We start from the raw sequence: 25,284 nt of genomic DNA on the forward strand, positions 1-25,284 counted from the left end.
AAACAAACAAACAAACACAGAAGCTGTGGGAACACAGGGACAACAGCCGAGCAGAGACGGAGCCCGAGCCCGCCCCAGCTGGCGACTGCAGGTCCGACGCGGATGGCCTGCCTGCTGGCTGGCTAGTAACAGAGAGGTGTCTGTGTGGAAGTTCCCCTGGTTGTCTCCCCTCCCTCCTCCCTCCCGTGACTCCACTGGCCACAATGCCCATCGCCACCGGGGGGCGCCGTGTCCGCACGGCAGAGCCACGCGGGACGGGGAAGCGTGGCGGGAACCCTCTGCCCAGGGCAGGGGCCAGGATCGGGGAGGCCGCGCAAGCCTGGCCCGCGTGAGGGACGGAGATGGAGCTGGGCACAGCCGGGGGGGGGGGGGGAGAGGGCGGAGCCAGCTCTGCTCGCATGCAGGAGCGCGCCCCGCCTGGGCCTGGGCCCTGGGGTCCCCCGGGGTCTTGGGGCGAGGGGGCAGTGGCCACGAGGCCTGGGCTGCGGCTGGTCAGCCCTGTGCAGGGACGTGAGGAGTGTGTGTGCGAGTGTGTGCGTGTGTGTGTGTGAGCGTGTGTGCGTGTGAGTGTGAGCGTGTGTGCGTGTGTGTGAGTGTGCGCCTGTGCGTGTGTGTATGTGTCTGTGTGAGCATGTGTGTGAGTGTGTGTGTTCGTGTGAGCGTGTGTGCATGTTCGTGTGAGCGTGTGTGCGTGTGTGTGAGTGCGCGTGCGTGTCTCCAGCTGAATGTTCTCCATCCCAGCCAGGAGGTGGCGGGAACGAGGGGGGAAGGGTGCTGGGGATATGGGGGAGTCGGGCGCCCAGGTCCCGCGGGGCGAGGCCTGCCGTGCTCGCGGCCCCCACGGACGGACGTGACGCGGCGCCCAGCTTCTCTCCGGGGACTCGCTCCGAGTGGCCGGCTGCGCCCACGAGGGTCTCCCGGCTGGGCCTCCAGGAAGGCCCGGCAGCGGCTGGGGGTCCCCTCCTGCTCGTGGGAGCCCCCCACCACCCCGGAGAGCGGCCCACAGCTCAGCGCCGCCTACTTGCCAGGCACCAGCACGCTGCCCACCCCCGGGACCTCCCCAGCCGGCCGGGGCCTCCCCCCCACCGCGCAGGGGCACAGGCACGCGCAACGCGGACAACGACTCGATGACAGAGCCCTCAGGGGGACCCCGCCCAGCCCCTGGCTGGCTCTGGGGGGAAGGGGACGGGGTGTCAGGAGGACGTCGAGGGCAGCTCCGGGCGGGGAGAACAGCTCGCTTTATTTCAGCTGACTCGAAGGAGCTGGCACGACATGCTCATGCTCTCTCTCTCTCTCTCTCTCTCTCTCTCTCTCTCTCTCTCTCTCTCTCTCTCTCTCTCTCCCCCAGCAAATCCTCCCCACCGTGGGGCTGTGGCAGGGCTGGGGCCTCAGTCCCGGCCGTCCACCGCCCCCGTCGGCCCTCGGTCCAGGTCATTCGGGTCCTGCTGGGCTTTCCACTCCAGCTGCAGAACCTGGAGAGAGACGCCGTGAGCGCCCGCTCCGCCCGAGCTCAGCACCCACGACACCCAGGCAGCCGGGCGCTGGGGCTCACGCCTGTCCCCCGAGCCACTCAGAGGACCGAGGGGCCCAGCCGGCCCAGGGAGGAGAAGCTGTGAAACTCTTAGCTCCGATGAACCACCACAGAGCGGTGAGTGGAGACGGGACTCAAGAGGGGGAACGCCAGCTCGGGAGTCAACAAAACAACAAGCCAGATGAGAGTCCTGAGTTCAAATCCCACGACTGGCACCACCCACACCACGAGGAAAGGTAACAGAGGCCAGAAGGCTGGCTGGGGGCCGGCGGGGGCGGGGCAGGGCGGGAGCTCGCGGCAGGTGCTCAGCGCCGCACAGGGAGGACGCTGCGCAGAATCAGCAAGAGAACCGAGCACAGGTGCTCAGCACTCCAGGGGGAAGGCGGGGCCGCGGGCATCAAGCAGCCCGGCTGGGCCAGTTCGGGATGAGTAGTTTTTCCCTCGAGTCTAGGACTGGAACTCGCGGTCCGGCGCTTTGTCTCCCAGGCGGGGAGTCCAGCACCTGAGCCCCACCTCCCGCCTCCCACGAGGCACGTTTGGAGCCATCATGAACTACAGCATGAACCCTACACAGAACTTCCGGGGGGGGGTGTCAGCAGCACCAGGACTTGAACTCAGGGCCTTAGCTTTTTCACTCAAGGTTGGCGCTCTACCACTTGAGTCACAGCTCCACTTCCCGCTTTTTGGTGGTTCCCTGGAGATAAGAGTCTCACGGACTTTCCTGCCAGGGCTGGCTTGGAACCACAATCCTCAGATGTCAGCCTCCCACGTAGCTGGGCTGACAGGTGTGAGCCACTGGCCTCTAGCGATACCATGTTTATCAACAAAACAACTAGACCTCCACACAGAAGCTTTAAAGCCACGTGACCCTCGGCAGGACAATGGTGAAGGGACGGGCCGTGGACGCGGAGCCGTCCCTCCCGGGAGACAAACACCCGTGCCCGGGGAAAGGGCGGCGCCAGCCCACCTGGGTGTCGATTCTCTGGAACTGCCAGGGCCAGGCCGAGTTGTACAGGAAGGGCCGCAGGTCAAACCTGTTGTCATCAGGGCTGTAGTTCTCCGCGTGGTAGGCGGGCGTGAGCGTGGTCATCTTGTGTCTGTTCATGGAGTACTTGGAGAAGAACCTCTTCACCTTTTCAGCCACCTGGTGGGCGAACAGGCAGGCAACACATGGGGCCCCAAGACGGCAGGGCCGCGCGTCTTGAAGTTAGTGGGGATCCTTTCTCTGTGTGTGTGTGTGTGTCTGTGTGTGTGTGTGTGTGTGTGTGTGTGTGTGTGCACTGACACCAGGACTTGAACTCAGTGCCTCAGGTTCTCCCTTGGCTTTTTCCCTCTCGGCTGGCAGTCTACCACGGGAGTGGCACCTCCCCATGCAGCTTTTTGCTGGGTCCCTGGAGGTAAGTCTCAAGGACTTTCTTGACGGAGCTGGATTCAAACTTGGACCCTCGGATCTCAGCCTCCTGAGTAGCCGGGATTACGGGTGGGCGCCGCGAGGGCCTGGCCGAGGCCTGGAGGCTGGATTCTTCCTCGGAGTGACAGCGCCCCAGCGCAGGGCCCTGGCTCCCTCCCTGAGCGCCCAGGTCCCTCGGGAGGGCCGGCGCTCACAGGACCGGGCCCGGAGAAGCACAGGGCTGTCGACCCCAAGGTCGTGTGCCACCTCCAGAGGGGGTGAGCCGGCCCCAGCAGGCCAGGACAAGCAGCCGCCCACAGGCAGGCGGCGCTGCCCACGGCCCCGCGGCCCCGGGGCCCCGGCCTCACCTGCCTGGGGCTGCAGGTTTCGGCCCACATGTGGAGCAGCTTGCAGAACATGCTGTAGGGCCCCGCCTTGGCCGTCTTCCTGAGCCTCCCGAGGACGGACAGCTCCGCGTAGGTCAGGCCCATGTCCTCCTGCGGGGGTGGGGACGCGGGTCACCCGGCACAGGCCGGCTCGCTGGGCACCGGGTGGAGGAGAGCGGAGGCCCGGGAGGCACGGCCTCGTTGCCCAGCACCTTCCCATGAGGTGTGACTTGGCGTGGGGACTGAAGGCTGCGGGGTGACGCGTGGCCCCCCTGAAGGGCGCGTTCCTGCCCTGTCCATCGTCACAGAAGCCTGACTCCAACAGGACTCCGCGGGGGCTGGTAAGCTAAGGGTCGTAGGATGCAGTGACCGTGGATGTCAGCGGGTTCCAAGCACAGGGACAGGTAATTAGGAAGGGTCAGGGGGCAGACAGGAGAGAAATGTGAGAAGACCTTCCACGAGAGAGTTTTATTAATAATTAAAGTACTTCTCACAAAGAAGTGTCCGGATCAAATAGCTTCTCAGGATTTCTGCCAAAACATACTTCACAAACTCTCCCCCAAATAAGGAGAGCAGGGAATACCTCCTAACTATTTCTTTGGGGCCCATATTTCACTGAAACCAAACCAGACATCAAAAGAGAAGAAAACTACAGAAAAACATCCCTCGTGAGTAGACGTAGAAATCCTCCGTGGCAAAACAGCTGTTACACCATGACCACCACAGATCTGCCCCAGAAATGCAAGGTTGGTTTAACAGCAGAAGGTTACTGGAAAAAGTTTGGTGAGGTTTAGCGCCCCCTTATGACTTGAAAACTAAAGAAACTAGAGATGCAAGGGAATGCCATCAATATGACAAAAGGCAGATATGCACAACCCCCAGCTAACTCCACACTTAGAGGGGCTTGTCCCTAAGTCAGGAATAAGACAAGGATGTCCACCCTCTCCTTGTCTATTCATGGCTGTACCCCAGCTCTAGCCAGGGGTGTAGAGGATATAACAGAAGGCATCTGGCATGGGAAGGGAGGTGTCAAGCTATCTGAACGTGCAGACAGCATGGCCTTGTAAGACCTCAGTGTGCTCACTGAGAAGCTACTGGAACTAACAAAGGACTCAGAAATGTTGTGGGACATGAGATCAATACACGAAAATCAATTGTGCGTCTCTAATCTCACAACAATCAACCCCCAAACAAACTTATGAAACTATTCAATTTATAATGGTATCAGAAACAGTAAAATACTTTGAAGTAAGCTCCCCCCCATCCCCCTTTTAGTCCTTTTCTTTTCTTTTTCCTTTTTTGCCAGTCCTGGGGCTTGAACTCAGGGCCTGGATGCTGTCCCTGAGCTTCTTTTGCTCCAGACTAGCATTCTACCACTTGAGCCACAGCGCCATTTCCAGCTTTTTGTGTGTGTGTTTATGTGGTACTAAGGAACTGAACCCAGGGCTTCATGCATGCTAGGCAAGCACTCTACCACCGCGCCACATCCCCAGGCCCTGAAATAAGCTTTCAAGTAGAAACTTATATCCAAGAACTAGAAAGCATGGTTGAAGTGCAAAAAGTTAACTTAATGAGAAGACACCCCAAGTTTGTGGACCGGCAGATGTAATGCTGTCAAGATAGGATATGCTAACGGATCACAGGTTCAAAGCAATCCTTACCATGATCCTGGACAGAGGGTTTTGTTTTGTTCTGCTGGCACTGGCAAAGGGATCTTAAAACTCATAGGCGAAGAGCTCAAAATGATTTCAAAACCAAAACCAAAATGAGAGCACGCGCACTTCCTCACTTCAGAACTTATTACGAAGCTACAAGAACTTGGAGAGTGTGGCTTGAGGGTGAAAACACAGATCAGTGGAACAGAATCTGGAGTCCAAGAATCACCTTCCACTTACTTAGTGAATCCATTTTTTCCACTGCGCTGTCAAGATAATTCAAGGGGACACACAACCATCTTGCGTGCAATTAACCCAGTGAGAGCACAGAGAATTCAAGGGGACACACAACCATCTTGCGTGCAATTAACCCAGTGAGAGCACAGATGTCACTGTAGAGCTAAGGCGCTTGGAGGGAGAGAGAGCAGCAAGTGCCCGGGACCCCAGCAGGCAGGAGGGTCTAAAGTGAGGACCCCCGGCCTCCGCTGGCTGACACCCCAGCTGATGGCTTAGGAGTCAAAGGTCATCCTGACCTGGGTGAGGACTGAGCATTCCCCGAGGCCACACGGAGGCGTTGGGGGGACTCCACCCCACGGGAGCCTTGCGCCTCGCCCTCCGCGGGCCATCTCCCCACCCCCTACCAATGCCGCCGGCCACAGCACGGAGGCTGACGCCTAGGGCAGAAGCCCAGCCGTGACATTGGCACGCGTGAGCCCAGGCCCAGATGGACCGACGTCCCCAGACGGCTCCGAGGAACAGAAAGGAGGCCCGGAAGCCATCCCGCCCCGCCACCCAGGGAGCGGGCGCGGTGGGGGGACCGCGGTGGGGGGACCGCCGTTACCTCATCTGTCTGGGACACCTGTCCGTCGGCCAAGGGCTCCAGCTCTGCGGTGGCCGGCGCCGACAGCACACTGTGGTCAACACAGAGATACCAGTCAGCACGGCTGCCAGCGGGTGCAGAGCCTTCCCAGCGGACCCCAGGCCCGCGGTGCCCAGCTGCCTGGCCACCCCTGGCAGAGCCACCCACTCACCCCGGTCCCGCCCCGCCCAGTGCACGCCCCGCCCAGCACACCCCACCCACTCACCCCACCACCCGCCTCCCCCAGTGCACGCCCCGCCCAGCGCACCCCACCCACTCACCCCACCACCCGCCTCCCCCAGTGCACGCCCCGCCCAGCGCACCCACTCACCCCTGTCCCCCCCCAAGTGCACCCACTCACCCCCATACTGCCCCGCCCAGTGCACGCCCCGCCCAGCACACCCCACCACTCACCCCACCACCCGCCTCCCCCAGTGCACGCCCCTCCCAGTGCACCCAAACACCCGTCCCCCCGCCAGGGCACCCACTCACCCCTGCCCTTCCCCACCCAGTGCACACCCCGCCCAGCACACCCACTCACCCCTGCAGGGCAGGGAGCTGGAAGCGCTGCGCGCAGAACTGGACGAAGGCCCTCAGGTCCGTCTTGCTGACCCCCCCTATGGGGTTGATGTCCGCGCTGGAGCAGTCGTACTTGGTCAGGTAGCCGAGGAGGCTGCAGGGGCGAGAGCTCAAGGTTCCCCAGGGCCTGACAAGGTCCCACAACTCTGGCCAGCACTGGGTGTTGGAGAACTTGCTTCCTGCACGAGTCCAGAGGCCTGGCAAGTTCCAGGGTCCCAGGGAAGCTGCAGGGCTTGGGAGGACCCCCGGGGGGCAGTACTGCAGGGCTGGGGAGGACCCTGGGGGATGGGGCTGCAGGGCTGGGGAGGACCCCCTGGGCGCAGAGCTGCAGGGCTGGAGAGGACCCCCAGGGGCCAGGGCTGCAGGGCTGGGGAGGACCCCCTGGGGGCCGAGCTGCAGGGCTGGGGAGGACCCCCAGGGGCCAGGGCTGCAGGGCTGGGGAGGACCCCTTGGGGCCAGGGCTGCAGGGCTGGGGAGGACCCCCAGGGGCCAGGGCTGCAGGGCTGGGGAGGACCCCCTGGGGGCAGAGCTGCAGGGCTGGGGAGGACCCCAGGGGGGCGGAGCTGCAGGGTTGGGGAGGACTGCTGGGGCATGAGCAGGGGACGGGCACGCCAGGGAGGCGTCCGGATCAGGGACCCTGGCTGGGAAGCCAGGGCCAGGCAGCCTGAGTGGAAGGACAGAGGTCTGGGACGGACGGCCATGGCACGTCACCTCATGTGGCAGAGGCGCTGGAACATGCTACTGGGTTCCAGGCCCTGGGCTCCTCCCAGGGGGCACAGGCTGGAGGGAGGGGGCTCTGGCTGAGGAAAGCACCGGATGCTGCTGAATGTGGGTACCAGGGTGCAGGGGCTCCGCGAGTCGATCCCCGCCCAGAGCCCAGAAGGCTGAGGACTGCAGAGCAGGCAGGGCCGACACAACTGTCAGCACCAGCGCGGTGGCTCAGCCCCTGGCTGTCACCAACCAGAGCAGCCCGGCATGGGACAGCCCCCCCCCAACTGTGGCTCCAGCACAGACCACCGCATTGTCCAGACGGACGCCCTGCCCACAGCATGGGCGCTAAATCACCAACGCAAGGGACAGCAAATCCGCCTGCCTTGAGCTGGCAACGACTCCCACAGTCTCCCACCTCCGCTGCCTCTAAGGAGCCTCTGGCTTCCCCACCCCGACCTCTTCCGACTTTCCCTTCCCAAGGACAGCATCCCCAGAGAACGACCCCACGCCCACTCCTCCTGGGCACAGGAGAGGGCTGGAGCACAGCCCAGGGCTCGCGCCGCTACCGGGCAGGTCCTGGCTGGCGTCGGGCGCTTGGGCTGGGGAGGCTTTCCACACATCCCGACTGACCACAAGTTTCAGGGGCTCCGCTGTCTGTCCAGGCTCTTTGGGCCTCATGCTTCCCCCCCAACCACACACACACACACACCAGCCCATCCTCCCTTTGCCTGAACAGATCAAAACCACAGCACGGCCATGGAGCTGAGTCCTCTCAGAGAACCACTGACATTGCACCCCACAAAGGCCTTTGTCCTCGAGTTACTTCTGAGATAGGGCTGGGCAAAAGACTGGGCAGACAGTGGGCAGCTGAATGGATAAGTGGGCTGGATTGATAGATGAAGAGAGGACTGATGGATGGACGGGTGAGCGGGTGGAAGAACTAAAGGATGGGTGGATGAATGGATGAGTGGGTGGGAGGTGAATGAATGAATGAGGAGGTGAATGAACAGATGGATGGATGGATAGATGGATGGGTGGATGGATGGGTGGGTATATGGACAGGTGGATGATGGATGGACAGATGGATAGATGGGTGGATGCATGGGTGTATAGATGGGTGGATGGATAGATGGGTAGATGGTAGATGGACAGATGGATGGGTGGATGGACAGATGGATAGGTGGATAGATGGGTGGATGGATGGGTGGATGGTAGATGGACAGATGGACAGATGGATGGGTGGTGGATGGATGGATGGATGAATGGGTGGGTGGATGGTGGATGGACAGATGGATAGGTGGATCGATGGGTGGATGGACAGACGGATAGGTGGATGGGTGGGTGGAAGGATGGATGGGTGGATGGTGGATGGGTGGACACAGTGATGAATGACACACTAACAGAGGACTGAAGGGACAATTACCATGACCAGTGATGACAGTGGTAACGAATCCTGTGAAAGCCCTCCAGAAATAAGGACTGAGGTCATAGTCAACCAGGTCCAATCTGTGTCTGCATCTCTTTTTGGTTTTTTTTGTTTGTTTTTTTGGCCAGTCCTGGGCCTTGGACTCAGGGCCTAAGCACTGTCCCTGGCTTCTTCCCGCTCAAGGCTAGCACTCTGCCACTTGAGCCACAGCGCCGCTTCTGGCCGTTTTCTGTATATGTGGTGCTGGGGAATCGAACCTAGGGCCTCGTGTATCCGAGGCAGGCACTCTTGCCAATAGGCTATATCCCCAACCCCAGTGTCTGCATCTCTTTAAAGCATGCCCCTGGCTCCGGGTCTCCGTCTACTAAAGCACATAGCTCCTGTCTGAAAGTGCTCATCCCATAGCTGGCCTGTGCCACGAAGGAAATCTCCTTTCTCCACCCTTCAACAAAGAAATGAGTTGCCAGATGCCAGGGGCTCGGCCTGTAACCCTCGCCACGCAGGAGGCTGAGATCTGAGGACTGAGTGAGGTTTGAGGCCAGCTGGGGCAGAAAGTCCATGAAACCTCATCTCCAGTTGACTAGCAAAAAGCCAGAAGTGGAAGCGTGGCTCAAGTGGTCGAGTGCCAGTCTTGCGTGAAAAAGCTAAGGAGAATGCCTAGACCAGGCCCTGGTACCCGAGCCAAACATAAGAGCACCAGCCACAACAGCGACGTGCTTTCCAGGAGGAACCTACACGCAAAGGAGTAGAGCAGGGCGCACTCCAGCCACCAAACAGGTGGGTGGGGGCAGGGGCCTGGCGGGGCACAGCACAGAGGGGGCTCGGGGTGGGGGGGGCAGGCGCCTCAAGAAAGCCAAGTCCACCCAGCCCGCCTCCTCCAGTCAGGCGAGAGCTGCCCTGTTGCCACGGTGACCAAACATGCAGGGCCGACCCGGACGGCGGGCGTCTCCTTCCTGCAGACCTTGCCCACACCCAAGGACCCGGTCGGACGAGGCGGGGACAGTCGCCCACAGAGATCTGGGGTGTCCAGGGGCCAGGCCACACCCACCTCTCGTCCACGTTGGTGGTTCCGAGGACCAGCAGGCCCCCACGGGAGCCCCGGGACCAAAGGCTCAGTTGAGCGAACAGGTAGGCGATGACCATCCGGATACGAGCCTGGGGCGGGAGGGGGGGCGGGCGGGCTCATCCGGGGCAGGGGCCATGGCAGCTCCAGGGAGACCAGAAAGGCTCACTCTGGAACTTTCCCTCTGCCCTGCGCCACCCCCACCCCCGTCCCCCGGGGTCAGCGTGCCCTGGGCGGAGCCCGCCGCCCCAGAAGGCAGGAGGCACCTGCACATTCTGCAGGGCCAGGTTCTCCCGGCTGCTCCCTCCGCGCGCGGCGAAGGCGGGGCTCTTCCGCGTGACCAGGCTGAAGATGCCCAGGACGGCCCTCACGGCCGGGTCGATGCTGAGACCCACGTGGTAGCTGGAGGAGGAAGGGGGCGTGCCCACGCGTGAGGAGCCGCCCTTCACCCCTGCTGGACAGCCATCTACGGGGCCCAGGCCCGGGCCGTTCCACGCAGTGGAGCAGTCCGGCGTGGGGTGACGGGACAGGTCGGGGGGGGGGGTGCCTCCCCTGCTCGGCAGGCTTGTGTCTCCCCTCGCTGAGCAGGCCCCTCCCACAGCCGGGCCAAAGGACGGGGACCAGGGGAGACGGCACGGGCTACAGCTGCGGCGTGCAAGCCTCCCGTGAAGAATCCCTGGAGTCTGGCTCAAACCCAGCAGCAAGGGGAACCCCACCCAGCTCCCAGGGGCGCCCCGACTCTGCCGTTTGCAGAGCGTCCACCGAGCTCCGACGCATGGCCACCGCCGCCGCCCCGGGCTCGAGGGCCGGGCCTGCGCTACCTTCCGATCTGCTCGGCCAGCTCCCGGGCCCTGCGGCGCGTCTCCTGGGAGGAATTCTCGCTGGCCATGTAGCAGGTGGTCAGCAGGCGCCCACAGAGCTCCCGCGGGTCCTGGGGGATGTAGCCGCTCTGGTCCACAATGAGCCGCACATCAGCCAGCACCTCCTCATCTGAAGACCCAGACAGAGACAGGGCAGGAAGCTCCTTCCCGCGAGCCCCGCCCGCCGCCCCCCCAGCCACGGCCCAGCCCAGCCCTCGAGGTCGGTGCCCTTGCAGCCTTGTCACGAGCCCCTTGGCATGCTCTCCTGGGCACCATGAAGCTATCTGCAGCCAGGTGCCAGTCGCTGCTCCAGAGGCTGAGGTCTGAGGCTCCAAGCCAGCCCAGGCAAGAGAGTCTACGAGAGCCTCATCTCCAGCGAGTCACCCCAAAGCCAGAGGAACCGCGGCTCAGGCGACACAGTGCCAGCCTTGAGCGAAATGAGAGCCGAGTTCAAGTCCGGAAACCGGCACGCGCGGCGGAGCCGTCTGCGGTGCCCGTCACGCCGCTGTGGGGCAGAGCCGGGGGATTGGGCTCGGGCTCCCAGGCCAGGACGGGCTCAGCGGGCTTCCCTGTCCCCAGGTGAGTGGGCAGGACCGCAGGGCCCCCCTGGGCTCCCGCCCGCCCCGCGGCCGCCAGGGACCACGCGTCACCTACTTCCGCGGCTCACGGCCTGGCACACCTGGCGGCACATGGAGTAGACGATGCAGGCGGAGGCCGCGCTGTCCAGGCCGCCACTCAGGGGCAGGAAAAAGCCGGCCTGCAGCGGGAGGACCGCGCTGAGCTCCACCCCGCGGGCCCAAGAGATGCCCAAGGCACCCGCGCCCCCACGGGCCCGGGGAAGGGGGCACCGTGCATGCCAGGGGGCATTCGGAGGGAAAAGACCTGCCCCTCCCCCCCCCCGCAGGCCTCACGCCCAGCGTCCACCCGGGAACTCCCATCAGGCCTGATGGTCAAGGGCAGGGCCGGGCGGGGCGGGGCGGGCACCCCGGCATGCTGCAGGCCAGTGCATGAAACCCCTGCAGCCTGCACCCATCAGGCCTCTGGCGAGTGTGGACAAGCTGTCCCCAGAGGCACAGGGAGCTGCACGCATCCAAAACACACAACCCAGGCCAGGCTTGCGCTACTCAGGAGGCTGAGAGCTGAGGATCGAGGTTCAAAGCCAGCCCAGGCTACAAAGTCCACAAGAGGCCTATCTCCCACAAAATACCAAAAATAAATAAATAAACAAATAAACAAGCCAGAATGGGAGCTGTGGCTTGAGGGGTCGAGCTCTAACCTGAGTAAAGGCAGCTCAAGGACAGAGCCCAGATCCCGAGTTCAAGCCCCAAGACCGCCCCAAGATTGGCACCACACACACACACACACACACACACACACACACACACACCCCCTACCCTACCCCTGCCAAAGTCAGGTGTATTGGTTCTCACTCATCATCTTGGCTACTTAAGAGGTTAACGGGAGAACTGTGATTTGAGGCCAGCCTGGGCAGAAAAGTTTGCGAGACCCATTTTCAACCTGCAGCTTAGCACAGTGGTGCGCTGCTGTCATCCTAAGCTCCCTGAGAAGCTGAGATTGGGAGGATCACGGTTCTAGGCCAGACATAGACAGGAAAGTCTGTGAAACACCATCTCAGCAGAAGAAGCCGGACAGCCTGGCAGGCACTGGCCAGCCCAGCAACTACAGGAAGCCCAAGCTAGGTGGATGACGGGCCGGGCATGCACTCAGCAGGAAGGGAGCCGGTATCTTAACAATGACAGGCCAAAACCAGTCGGGATGCGTGGCTCGGCAGTACAGCACCTGCCTAGCAAACATGAGGTCCTGAGTCTAAACTCCAGTACCACCAAAAAAATAATAAGTAGGGGGAAATCAATCCCCGAGCAGCCTGTCGTGCAACTCGAACCAATCTAGAAGACGTTGAGCTGGCTGGAAACAGACCGCCTTACCTGTCGGCTTCGTCTCAGGAAGTCCCAGAGCCAGCAGGCAGGCCCAAGACTGTGGAGAGACCAGACGGACAGTGTGGAAGGGGCGAGACCAGCCCCAGGGCAGCACCCCTGGGCAGCTGCCCCCGGGCAGGCCCCCAGCGGGCCAGCGTCCCCACCCCAGGCTCCGCGGGGCCTGGCCTCTGTCAGCTAGCTCCCTCCGCCAGCTCCCCCGGCGAGTCCGAGCTTGTCTGCGCTCAGGCAGGCCTGGGCAGTGACCACCGCCGCCCCATGCAGAGGAGGGGGACACAGGGGACCGGGCCTCTGCCAGCACCCGCCCAGCACAGGGGCCCAGCCTGCGGCCGCCCAGGGCCCACCTTCGCAAGCCCAAGGAGACGATCATGGGAGGCTGGCGACGGCGAATCACGACGTGAGGCGGGCCTACGAGGAAAGGCGACCCGGGCCCCCAACGCCCAGGGTCCACCTGGGAAGGCGCCGGGCCCCTGCTGCACCCACTCAGTGCAGACCTGCCCCCCGCCAGCCCCCGGGGGGAGGGCGGCTGCCAGCCGCCCCCGGACGCCCACCTGATCTCCTCCTCGGGGCTGTGGTACGTCCACGGCACGGGGGCAGAGACGGGCTGCAGCAGGTCGTCAGGGCACGAGAGGGCGAAGTCCACCTTGACCCGGGGGTAGGGGCTCACCCTGCTGGCCTGGGGGTGGACACGAGGCGGGACACGTGACCCCCGCCTTCCGGTGCCGGCATGGGTGAGGGACACCGGCGTGGCCGAGCCCTCGTGGTGCCCGGGGCCTGGCCTGGGGGAATCGGGGCCCGTCGGGTCCAGAGCCACGGGTGGTGGTGAGGGCTGCGGAGCGCCAGGCTGCGGCACAGCCCCGCCCTGCACCGGGGGTCTCGATGCACAGGCCCGGCCTTCGACCTCCCTCCCAGGGCAAACGCCCAGTCCCCGCGGGGCGCTCCCTCCACGCCCGCGGCCGCCCCAGCGGCGCCCACCGCACGGAGCCCGCCGGGCGCTCACCGCCAGGTTCCGGGACGAGATCTCCGCCCGGTAGCTCCTCACGTCCTCCAAGTCCAGCGTGGCCGTCAGGACCTCCTGCAGGGAGAGCGGAGGGAGGGCGCGGCCTGTCGCGGGGGCCACGCGGATGGGCCACGGCAGGGACGGGTGACACGCCACGCGGCTGCTGTAAAGCTGGGCGGGAAGCAAACCCGCCGCGGGGTGCAGAAGGGAGTTCATTGAGGGGGCGCGGGAAGCAAACTGCCAGCCACACAAGATGGAGGCGCGGGGAGACAGAGGGGACGGAAGAAGGGAAAAGAGAGAAAAGAGCGAGAGAGAGTAAGCGAGGAAAGGAGAGAGAGCGGGGACCGTGTTGAGCCGGATCCTATAGGGAAGGCGGGAGGTGTGGCCAGGTGGATTGGATGTGAGTTCAGAGAAGGGGGAGGTCACGGCCTCCGGGTGTGCCAGTTACCTAGGTAACGCGGGTACTGGGCGCAGACTTAAACAGGTGGGGGGCCTCTGCCTGGAGCCCTCCCGGGGTGACCTTACAGCTGGATCCTACACTGTCTCCTCCGTGGCCGCCAGAAACACCACCGCGTTCGGATGTGTCCTGGAGAGCCGGCCATTGCCGCGCACACGCGGCTCCTGCACTGAGGGTCTGCGGGGCTTCCAGGAAAGCGGCCCCCGCTTCAAAGTCACGCAAAGTGAGGCTCCTTTTCTGCCCGTGCCTGTGGCTGTGGAGTCAGGGTGGCTGGAGGGGCTGCAGCCGTCCTGCAACCGCGAGGAGCAGCGGCCGAGGGGCCGGGCCAGAGGGGGCCCGAGCTGCGGCACCCTCGCCCGGACAGGCCGCCCGCGGCGCAGGAGGCCACGCCAGCCCCGCGCTGAGCCTACGCACAGTAGGGGGCTTCCGGCACGTTCACGGTCGACGGCGTTACGATGACGATTCTCATGCTTTGGCAGTGCTGGGGTTCGCCGGGCCGTGCGCTTGCCAGCCAGGCCCTCTACCCCCCCAGCCCCTCAGGTCTTGATCACGTGGCTCCTCCTGCCTCGGCCTCCTGAGGGGCTGCCCTGCAGGCAGGCAAGGCCTGCGCCACGCGGTGTTACTTCCACGGAAGCCGAGTCCTAATCACAGGCTGTTCTAGGATTTCGCGTCACTAAAAGCCAGTGTGGGCCCGCGTCCTGCCGCTGCGCCCCACGGCGGCTAACCACGGGGGACACCTGGCTCCCCCGGCGCCCGCCGTCTTTGCGGTGTGCCCAGTGCCAGCGGATCAGCACCGAGAGGCACGGCTGTGACGACCCCCCCCCTCCCGTCTGCTCTGGCTGGGGCTCTTCCTTAGCTGTCACGCAGGGGGGGGCAGGCAGAGCTCATCCAGAGCCCCGCCCCCGGCCTTCCGCTTCCCACTGCCTGACAGTGCCACAGCGCTGGCTCTGCTCCCCGCCCTGGGGCCCTCTGGGGGTCCCCCCTCCCAGTCACGCTTGCCGTCCGGCTGGGACGACAGGCACGGGCCCCAGAGAGCTCGTGTGACGATCGAGTCTTAAAACCTTTCTGCCAGCCTGGCCTCAAACTGCGATCCTTCCAACCTCTGCCTGGAGCAGGCAGGGTTACGGCAGCTGACTGTGGTACTTCTTACAGCAGCAACGACAACATTGACAAAAATCACTAAGCACCACTGTTACGAAGCACGGAGGGGCTGAGCCGCCTTTATCTGAAGGGCTCGGCACCGGACGCGGTTGGCAAGCTGGGGCCACAGCGCTCATTTTGGTGCTTGCTAAATGCAGATCCCGAGGGCTCTGCTCTGGGACCCAAGAGGCTGGACCGGCGCTGGTCAGCGCGGCCCCCGAGGCCCCCCACGTCCTCAGGGAGCCCCCGGCCCGTGTTTCGAGGGCAGCGCCCAGCGCCGGTCACAGGCCTCTGCTCCGTGCCCACTGCCCACGCTCCACGTGACCATGAGGCCCGGGCGCCGCGTCCCCAGCTGAGCCCAAGCAGCCAAGCCCGCCATTCTCATCTCCCGTGTCAGCCTGGCTGCCGCCTGCCGCTACTTGCCACCCGGCGGGGACCAAGGGGAGGGGGCCGCCGCAAGGGCGGCACGGGCCCAGACCACCGTGGGGGGACCCCAGGCAGGGGTCACCGGGAGAGCGTGACACGGTGCCTCGACGCGGCCCTTACCACATCGTCCAGCGAGAACTGCGCCCCCTGGGCGACGATGCTGCCGTTCATGGCGACCATGGCGCAGCCGTCATAGTAGAGCCGGTCGCCGTCGCAGCCCTTCTGGTTGGCCAGCAGGTAGATCCCACCGTTCTGGACGCGGCCAGGGTGGCGCGGTTAGGGTGCCGGCCGCCGTCATGGCGACGTGCACCAAGGCGGGGACGCAGAGCCCAAGAGGTGCTATCTGTGTCCTCCCGGAGCCGCCATGGGTCCCGTCACCTCAGCCCCCCACACAGGCCTCCGGGGGACCCCAAATCCCAGCCCCCCTCCCGACAGGGCCTCCGCGGGACCCCAAGCCCCAGCCCCCCTCCCGGCAGGGCCTCCGTGGGACCCCAAGCCCCAGCCCCCCTCCCGGCAGGGCTTCCGCGGGACCCCTCACCCCCGCCGCCGTCTCCCCCCTCCCGCAGGACACACAGACAACCCCGGCTCTGTCCCTACTGCGCCCGCACAGCCCCCCCCCCGTGGTGCCCACCTTGGTGGTGGCCATGGTCACCAGGTCCACCCTGGCGTGGGCTTTGCGCAGCGTGTGGTGGCTGCCCGAGGCGTTGGTGAAGATCTCCACGCCGTCTAGGCCCATGTCGACGTGTGGGCTGCAGACAGGATCGCGTGGGGGGGGCGCCGCGGGGCTCCCCCTGCCCAAGCGCGCTCCCGCGGCCGCCCCGCCCCGCCCGCCCCCGACGCCGGGCTCCCCGGGACCCTGGCTGACCTGTGTGGCGTCCAGAGCTCCTCGCAGATCTCGCTCCCGATGCAAGTGTCCCAGGTGGCCAGCACGGCGTCCCCGAAGGGCGCCGTTTCCTGAACGTGAAGGTGAAGGCGGACGAGGGTCGGGGCCCACCGCCTCGGGACCCTGTGCGCACCCCAGACCCAAGAGGCCGCCACGCAGGCCAGGAGCCACCCCGTGTCATCCCCCACCTGGGACCCGTCCAGCGAACGTCACGGGGTGAGGACCTCGTCCTGTGCCCGCGCCAGAGCCTGCCCGTCCCCAGCCTCAAGAGGCACAGGCCCCGCCCCCACGGGGCCGTCTCCACCCCCAGCAGGCCAGGCCCCACCCCCAGACACCATCTCCACTCCCAGCAGGTACAAGACCCGCCCCCACGGGGTCCGTCTCCGCCCCCGGCCTGTGCAGGCCCCGCCCCCACGAGCACCGTCTCCGCCCCCAGCAGGCCAGGCCCCGCTCCCATGAGCACCGTCTCCGCCCCCAGCAGGCCAGGCCCCGCCCCCATGAGCGCCATCCCCGCCCCCAGCAGGCGCAGGCCCCCTCCCACAGGTGAGCTCTGCAAGGCCTGGTTAAGCCCCCCAGCGCCCCTGTGCGTGGCTCCTGTCCTGGAGCACTGGCTAGGCTGCCCATCCTGAGAGGTGGCCCTCAGTGCACTTCCACAAGTCTCTCCTCTGCTTGCTTCCAGAGCTTTCTGGGGCTATCTGGATGCATTCCCGCCCTGCACCCCCCCCACGCAGGCGGCACCTGCCGTGTGTTAAACGCACCTGGTTTGTCACATCCTGTAGCATCCGGGGGAGGAAGTACTCCTCTATCTGCCTGGGAAGAGGGCGCAGCGGTCAGGGACGGTGGTCCGGGAGACAGGATGGCAAAAATCATGACCACAGGCCGGTGCCACTGGCTCGCGCCTGTCATCCCCGTTGCTCAGAAGGCTGAGATCTGAGGATCGTGGCTCAAAGCCAGCCTGGGCCCTGCCAGGGTGTGCCACTGGCACTGTCTTAAGTCCCTGAGACTCTTACATCGAATCAGCACCAAAGCTGGAAGTGGCGCTCTGGCTCAAGTGGCAGAGTGCTAGCCTTGGGCAAAGGGTCTCAAGGACAGTGCCGGGCCCTGAGTTCAAGCCCTAGCACTGGCACCAAGAGAAAAAAAGAAAGCAGCGTGTTCACAAGGGAGGTGCGTGTCACGGAGTCCCTCCACAGTGAGAACAGGCGAAGGCACCCGGAGCACAGCTTCCACGGCAGGTGCCAAGGCCCAGGTTGGTTCAGGTGCCTCAGAGGCGGCTGGAGGCTGCAGGTCACCTCCTCCCTCTCTCCCCCCATCCGCACCCCCCTCCCCCGCACAGAAGGACCCCCAAGGCCAGCGGGCAGTGCTGAGCGTCCCAGCTACAGGTGCACTGAAGGTGCAGGGCAACTGAGGCCAGCGAGGGGTCTGGACAGCACAGGCCCGGTCCTTCCTGTGGGTGGGAGGCCACGCCCCTCCCGAGCAGGGCAGACACTGCCCCCACTGAAGCTCTCCGCGTAGCACCCAGAACTCACCGGCTCCGGGCCCAGGGGGTGAACCAGCGCAGCTCGCGGTAGTTGGCCTGGTTGGCCAAGGCGGTCTTGGGCCGGATCAGCAGGATCCTCCTACAGCAGGAATGGGGTGCTCACACGGAGCCCCCCAGGGCGGGCCGCTGCCACCCAGAGCCCGCTGGAGGAGGGGCCCTGAGCAAGAGACTGTCCCCCTCTGCAAGATGGGTCCCCAGCCAGCGGGGCTGGACGCCCTGTCTCCATGTGAGCTGATGGACAGGGTCTTCCTCACCACCCCTAGGTGCCCTGTGAGTGGGGGGGGCTCAGTGAAGCACGGGTCCCCTGGTGGGGATCGGCCTCTCTGGGGGGCCCAGAGCTGGCAGAGGCGCCCACCCCACCCACCTGTTGAGGAAGATCACTCTGCAGTTGTAGCGGACATTGCGATGCATCACAGGCCTGCGGAGAGAGGGGACGCGCGTGTCTGCACTGAGGAGAGGGGACGCGAGTGTCTGCACTGAGGAGAGAGGGGTCGCGTGTGTCTGGGTTGTGGATTGAGGGGACGCGCGTGTCTGGATTGAGGGGACGCACGTGTCTGGGTTGTGGATTGAGGGGACACTCGTGCCTGGGTTGTGGATTGAGGGGACGCGCGTGTCAGCGCTGTGGAGAGAGGGCACACATGTCTGGGTTGTGGAGGGGACACGCGTGTCTGGGTTGTGGATTGAGGGGACGCGTGTGTCTGGGTTGTGGATTGAGGGGACGCGCGTGTCTGCACTGTGGAGAGAGGGCACACGTGTGTCTGGGTTGTGGAGGGGACGCGCGTGTCTGGGTTGTGGAGAGAGGGGACGCGCGTGTCTGCACTGTGGAGAGAGGGCACACGTGTGTCTGGGTTGTGGAGGGGACGCGCGTGTCTGGGTTGTGGAGAGAGGGGACGCGCGTGTCTGGGTTGTGGATTGAGGGGACGCGCGTGTCTGCACTGTGGAGAGAGGGCACACGTGTGTCTGGGTTGTGGAGGGGACACGCGTGTCTGCGCTGGGCGGGCCCACCAGCAGCGTAGGGCCCAGTGTTCTGCGTCCACAGGCTGCTTCCCCCCTCCGGGAGCTCGGGCGCCCGAGGCCCCTCGGTGGCTTCTCAAGCCACATCCCCAAACGCCTGTGCTGCCGGCGAGCTGGCTCCCGCCCGTCAGCCCCGCTACTCGGGCGGCTGAGATCTGAGGATCGAGGCTTGGAGCCGGCTGAGGAGGAAAGTCTGTGACCCTATTACCAGTGACTGAGCAAAAAGCCAGAAACGGATCTGTGGTTCAGGCGGTAGAGCACCGGCCTTGAGGGGAAAGCTCCGAGACGACGCCCGGGCCCTGAGTTCAAACCCTAGGCCCAATACCAGCACACACGCGCTTCCGGCGATAAAACTCAAAGCAGGAGGACAGTCTGCAGATGAAGCAAGTCAGGCGGCTGGTGCACACCCCCTGGCGGGAGTCAGAATCTTTCCCGTCGCAGGGTGGGCCTGACGGAGGCGCCGCTGTCGTCGGGGTCGTCACCCCCTCGCAAGGAGCCGTCAGCCAAGCCACTTCCCGCAGCAAGGGCTGTGTTTCAGGAGCCAGAGGCTCGGCTCAAGTGGTTCTGCGCCTGGGGAACTGTCGTCCTCACCGGCGTGTGCTTTGGCCAGGCGTCCTGGTCTTGCCGGTTGCTATGAACTTTGAACTCGTTTCAAAGCAACCACCTGGGCGAGGTCGTGCACCTCGGTGCTGAGCGGCAGGAACAGAGGCTGCGCGGACCGCCCGCCGGCACACGCGCCTCTCGCCAGGTAGCACGCCCTCTGCAGAACTTTGCCCCGGTGAGTTCTTTCCCAGTGGGTGTCTCTATTCCCACACGACACCCCGGCTGCCTGATACATCCCAACACCCCGGACTGTGCTAGAACTCCCGGCCGCTGCCTCTCTCCTCTGCACGCCCTCCCTCACCTCACCCTGCGCGCTGGCCCGAGGCACCAGTGGCTCTTGCCCCAGCGCGTCTGCAGGAATCGCCTCTCGGGCTCTCTGTAAAGGTGGAAAGGTCAGGCCAGAGCCTTGGGCTGCCTCAGGAAAGAGCGAGGGAGAGGTGGCACCAGCCATTGCGTCCGACTCCAGAGAGCAGCTAGAAGGCCCGGGGAGAGCAGAAAGGCTAATCACGGCTCACCATCAGCAGGCGAAGACAGCCAGCCTGGGGCGCCAGGAACACAGCTCCCATGGGGCTGGGCCTTGGCCAAGTATCACTGGCCCGGCTGTTACCAGTCCAAATGGGATCCGAGGTCAGGCGCCCGCACCCCTCCGCAGAGCCCAGCCCTGGCACCAGCACCTCCCACCGCCGCTCCTCCTTGCCTTCCCTCCAACCAGTGCCCGCATTCTGGGTGGGCACACGTGTCTTGGTGCCAGTACCAGGGTTTGAACTTGGGGCCTTGCTCCTTGCTTTCTCTCTCAAAGCTACCCTAGACCGGGGTGACAGCAGGAAGCATGGCGGAGGGGTGGGGGGCTAGCCGGGCACTGGGGGCTCACACCTGCAGCCCTAGCTACTCAGGAGGCTGAGATCTGAGGATCACGGCTGGAGGCCAGTCCAGGCAGGAAAGTCCGTGAGACTCTTAACTCCAAGTAAGCAGCAAAAAGCCAGAGGTGGAATTGCGGTTCAAGTGGCAGAGCACTGGCCTTGAGCAAAAATACGCTAAGGGAGAGTATGATGGGGCTGTGGGTTCAGGCCCGGGTTGCTGGCACAAACCCAGTGGGGAGGGGAAGGAGGGAAGAGGAGGGAGAGGGCAGGCGGGTGAGGGTTTGGGCTGTGTGTGTGTATGGACCTGTCACAAGGAAATCCCCCTGTTCAACGAGCATTTTCTAATTAAGAATGCAAAAGCAGCGAAAGAGAGAAGACAGAGACCCTGCTAGACAAATGTCCCCTCGCGGTGGGGAGATGGAGAGAGAAGGCACACAAGGCCAACAATGAGAACAAGCGGGTGCGGTCGCTCGTGACTGAAACACTAGCTGCTCGGGAGGCCGAGGTAGGGAGGGTCACAGTTTGGGGACGGCCTGAAGAAAACGTTCCTTAGACGCTATCTCTAAAACAGACAGCCAAATGACAGGCTGGAGGCATGGGCCAAGTGGAAGAGTGCCAGCTAAGCAAGCACCAGGCCCCGAGGGCAAACCCTGGTACTAGATTAGAAAAAAACAAAAAAAAAGGACTTCACACCATGTGGCGCTACATGGGTGGACATGTCCTTGTGCGCAGCCCGCCCTGCGGCTCACAGGGGGCCATAAAGCTCTCTGGCTGTGACCGCGTGACGTCACAGTCCCATTCCCACCAACCGTGCTCCTATGCCTGGAAGCTTCCAGAAAAACCTACGCAGTCTGTTTTCGGTGGCTGCCGCGGGGAGTATTTGGTGGTCAGGCAGCTGGGATGGGAGCAAACCCGCCTTGCCCTCCCACAGGCCCGTGAGACGGGGAACCCTGGATGGAGAGCGGCCCGAAATCTGCCCCTGCCCCTCCCCCCCCCCGCCCCGCGCCGCCCCCACACCCGGCACCGGCCACTTACATCCCCACATCACAGATGATGTCCTGCGTGACCGGAGACTCCAGGAGGGCCTTCAGGACCTCCAGCGAGTGCAGGAGGGTGTCCGACTCGTAGTAATGATCCCAGCACCCGTAGCCACTAGAAGGTGGGGGGGGAGGGAGAGAGGACCAAGCAGGCAGGAGAGGGTGAGCCAGGGCCCCGGGGCCGACTATGTGTGTTACTGGATTTTTTCCAACGCCTCCGGGGCCATTCTGGGGTGCAGCCTTTGGGGGGAGGGGCGGGGCGCACGATAGCACAGGTAGAATTCTATAGACGACACGAGGGGCCCCGCTCCGATCTTAAGGTTTTGGCTACTGTGCCTGCCCTTGGATTTTATCTGTATTTCATTCTGGTGCCCGTCGTAGAGCTTGAACCCCCGGCCTGGGAGCTGCCCCTTAGCTTGTTTGCTCCAGGCTGGTGCTCTGCACTTGGAGCCATATTCCTACTTTGGGCTTTGGAGTGGTTAACTGCAGATGGGGGCATCAGAGACGTTCCTGCCTGGACTGGCTTCAAACCACGACCCTCAGATCTCAGGCTCCGGGGAGGATTGCGGGCATGGGCGGCGGGAGCCACAGTGCCCAGCCCACCTGAGATTCCTAGCAGCCCTTCATGGCCCTGTTCTAGGTCCACACAGCCATGACACCTTGACAGCAAGAGGCTCGGTTCAGGGCTCGGGCTCCGACGGTGGTATCTGATTGGCCAGTGATGACCTTTCCGGCCTGAAAATGGTTTGCTGTGGGCCCAGCTTTGTAGGGTAAGCGTGACTGTGGCTACGTGAAAGCTCGGGGACAGTGCCCGCACCCTGGGTTCGAGCCCAGGACTGGCACAATAAGCACACTGCAGCACCTGGGGTTCTGACGGGGCCAGGAGCGGGGGGCAGAGGCGGCGGGAAGGAAGGCGGGAAGGACAGTGCCCTCGAGCTTCCACAGGGAGAGCAGTCCTGCGGCGCCCCGCGCGGGGACTTCTGCACTCCCGAGCTAGACAAGAGATCCGCAGTTTTGGAGACAACTCAGTTTGTGGCCCTTGGTCACATCAGCTCCAGGGGCTCTCCCACAGTGCTCCATGATGTTATAAAGCATAAAGACTCAAAGCCGGACTGGTGGCTCACGCCTATCATCCTAACTCAGGCCTAACTCAGGAGGCTGAGATCTGAGGATCGAGGTTCAAAGCCAGCCCTGGCAGGAAAGTCCATGAGACCCTTCAACTAACCAGTAAGAAACCACAAGTGGAGCTGCGGCTTAAGTGGTAGAGTACCAGCGAGCCACAAAGCTAAGGGGCAGCACCCAGACTCTGAGTTTAAGCCCTACTCCTGGCACAAAAAAAACCATAATAAAACAAGAGCACCATAAAGACTCTGCTCAAGCCAGTTCCTGGTGTTGAGAAGGAAATGGAACCCAGGAGATGCCCCACCCAGGAGCAACTCTGGGCTCCCCTTCCCCCCCCCCCACCCGCTCATTCCCCCTTAGCTCTGGGACCCAAGCATGCCACAAAATGGAGTGAGGGAGGACAAGCATTCACACCGCAGTGCAGGGCCGAGGCAAAGTGGAGGACCGTTTCCAGGCCGCTCTGAGGTAGGAACAGACTTGCCCAGCCTCCCTGGGCCTGCTCTGGGCATAAACCAGGCCTGATGTCATGTTGCTGACCACCTCTTAAGGCGGCTGGGCTTCGACACCGCTCTCAGATCTACACATTTTCCACCGGTGGACACAGCTACCACTACATGCCTGCCACAGATATTGCCACATAACCAGCTACCACCCAGAAGTAGGGATGGGCTTCTTCTTACCATATTTCCAGTTCTGGTCCAAGCCTGTATCTTGCTCCTTTGTTCTTGGCGATTTCAATACCTACGTGACATACAGAGAGAAAGAGGGGGTAATTTCAGTCCCCAGGACGTGACCCTAGCTGTATCAGGTAGGGTCAGTGAGCCGGGCACTGGCGGGCTCACACCCGTAAATCTAGCTACTCAGGAGGCTGAGATCTGTGCTTTGAAGCCAGCCTGGCCAGAAAATCCTGTGAGACTCCAAAAGTCTCCAAATAACCACAGAAAAGGCTGGAAGCGGTGCTGTAGCTGGAGTGGTAGAGCACTACCCTTGAGCAAAAGCCTAGGCCTAGCACCCGGTGCCCCCCACGCTCCGCGGCATCCTCTCCCACGCGGCCAGGCCTCCTGTCGAAATCCACCAGACGGCATGGCCACGTACACGTGCACACCCCCGCAGGTTTGTACGGAGGCTGGGGGAGCCTGCACGACGGGCCTGGAGCGGGCGATGTGGAAGTGACAACCGGCAGGTGCCAAGGCGAAATGCGGGGAGAAGCTGGAGGCGGACCTCGAGTGACAGGGAACCAGTTCCTCACCCGGGCATCTGGTTCCCCCGAGGAAGGGGAGGGACTGCCCTTTCCACCCCAGGACATGGGCTCTCAGGACGGGGGTGGGGAAACCGGCCGGGGGGGGGGGGCTCAGCGAAGGTTCCCCAGCCGCGTTCGGCCTCCTCTGGGAGTGGGGGGGCTTCTCCCACGGCTGCCCCCCCTCTCCCCCCTCCCCCCGCGGAAGCCCAAGGTCAGGGAGCGAGCGTCCCAAGGTCGCGGCCCGCGCCCCTCCTCCGCGCCCCGCCCCGCCCCGGCCGGGCCACCCCCGGACCCACTCCTGAAGATGCGCCGCAGGTTGCCCTCGAAGTCCAGCGCCCACTGGTTCAGGGCGCACGCGGCCACCGTCACCTTGCGGCCCATCGCGCCAGGCCTGCGGGCGGGATCCGGCCCGACAGGCGACTCCGGCCCGCCAGCCCCGGCCCACAGCTCCGGCCCACAGCCGCGGCCGCCGCCCCCACTTCCGGGTCGCCCGCCCGGCCCCGCCCCGCCGCCCCGCGGATAGGCTGGAAGCGCCCTCTCCCCGCCCACGCCGGCCCTCCTGGGAGGGGGCGTGGCCTCTAGTCAGGCTCCGCCCACAGAGCGCGGGGTGGGGCGGGGAAAGCGCTCAGTGCGCCTGCGCGGTGAGGAGGCTGGGAGACCCAAGGGTCGCCCTGGTGGCGGGTGGCCCGCGCGACGCAGGTCCATTTATTACACATTTCTTACACGCCTCTCCCTTCACCACCGCTCCTGCACAGCGGTCCAGCGCTTGTATTCCATTTGTGTTCAGTTGTAAGCATTTTCCCCTGCTGCTGTCAGATAAGCACTCTTTTTTGTTGTTGTTGCCAGTCCTGGGACTTGAACTCGGGGCCTGAGCACTGTCCCTGGCTTCTCTTTGCTCAAGGCTAGCACTCTGCCACCTGAGCCACAGCGCCACCTCTGGTGCTGAGGACTCCAACCTAGGGCCTGTGCATAGGAGGCAAGCACTCTACCACTACGCCACATTCCCAGCCCTGGACAAGCACTTTTTTCACATTTAGTTACATTTTCCCCCATTTATGAAGTCATGCTTGCTGGGACTGACAACTTGGAAACATCTTCCCCTTGGGGCAGTTTCAGCCCCTCAACCCCGAAGGGTCTGTTCCCTCCGCCAGAAAGTAAATCTTTACAACCAAGTCCCTGCTGGATGGACATCTGCCAAAAGAAGGACCTACAACTGCAAACATGTATGTTTGGAAAAAGGACCCGAGAGCCACTCTCAGGAATGTGCACTCAACCATGACGTTACAAAACACCAGGACCCAAACCTGGGGCAAGTGGCTCACGCCTGTCATCCTAGCTACTCAGGAGGCTGAGATCTGAAGATCAAGGTTCAAAGCCAGCCCCGGCAGGAAGTCTACGAGACCCTTCAATTAATCAGCAAGAAGTCAAAAGTAGAGATGTGGCTCAAGTGGTAAGAGTGACAGCCTTGAGCGAAGACGCTAATGGACAGGAGTTCAAGCCCTAGTACAAATACACACAGATACACACACTGGAAAGTACTTCCTAATATT

The 25,284-nt window shown here is 63.6% G+C and overlaps 2 protein-coding genes across 3 annotated transcripts in view; both read right to left on the reverse strand.

Annotated features, from left to right (window-relative positions):
- Window positions 1-25,284, reverse strand: part of LOC125362260 — a 106,059-nt gene that overhangs the window by 16,588 nt on the left and 64,187 nt on the right. The window lies entirely within an intron of this gene.
- Window positions 1,360-24,168, reverse strand: LOC125362266 (glutamine-dependent NAD(+) synthetase-like). Of its 2 annotated transcripts, XM_048361032.1 has the most exons (21): window positions 24,031-24,168; window positions 23,175-23,235; window positions 21,371-21,487; window positions 18,223-18,276; window positions 17,848-17,937; window positions 17,080-17,131; window positions 16,304-16,392; window positions 16,070-16,187; window positions 15,559-15,690; window positions 13,416-13,490; window positions 12,967-13,091; window positions 12,407-12,455; window positions 11,115-11,217; window positions 10,422-10,590; window positions 9,867-10,002; window positions 9,586-9,692; window positions 6,363-6,494; window positions 5,804-5,873; window positions 3,290-3,418; window positions 2,499-2,675; window positions 1,360-1,472 (listed from the first exon to the last, which is right to left on the reverse strand). In XM_048361032.1, exons 1-21 carry the CDS (start codon window positions 24,113-24,115, stop codon window positions 1,389-1,391), a joined length of 2,154 nt encoding a protein of 717 aa, XP_048216989.1. In that variant the 5' UTR covers window positions 24,116-24,168; the 3' UTR covers window positions 1,360-1,388. The 2 variants fall into 2 exon arrangements, with proteins under 2 accessions (XP_048216989.1, XP_048216990.1); XM_048361033.1 differs by lacking the exons at window positions 18,223-18,276; window positions 21,371-21,487; window positions 23,175-23,235; window positions 24,031-24,168 and having other exon boundaries at window positions 17,080-17,127; window positions 17,848-17,881.

Source organism: Perognathus longimembris, chromosome 13 (genome assembly GCF_023159225.1).
Source record: "Perognathus longimembris pacificus isolate PPM17 chromosome 13, ASM2315922v1, whole genome shotgun sequence".
Lineage (NCBI taxonomy): Eukaryota > Metazoa > Chordata > Mammalia > Rodentia > Heteromyidae > Perognathus > Perognathus longimembris.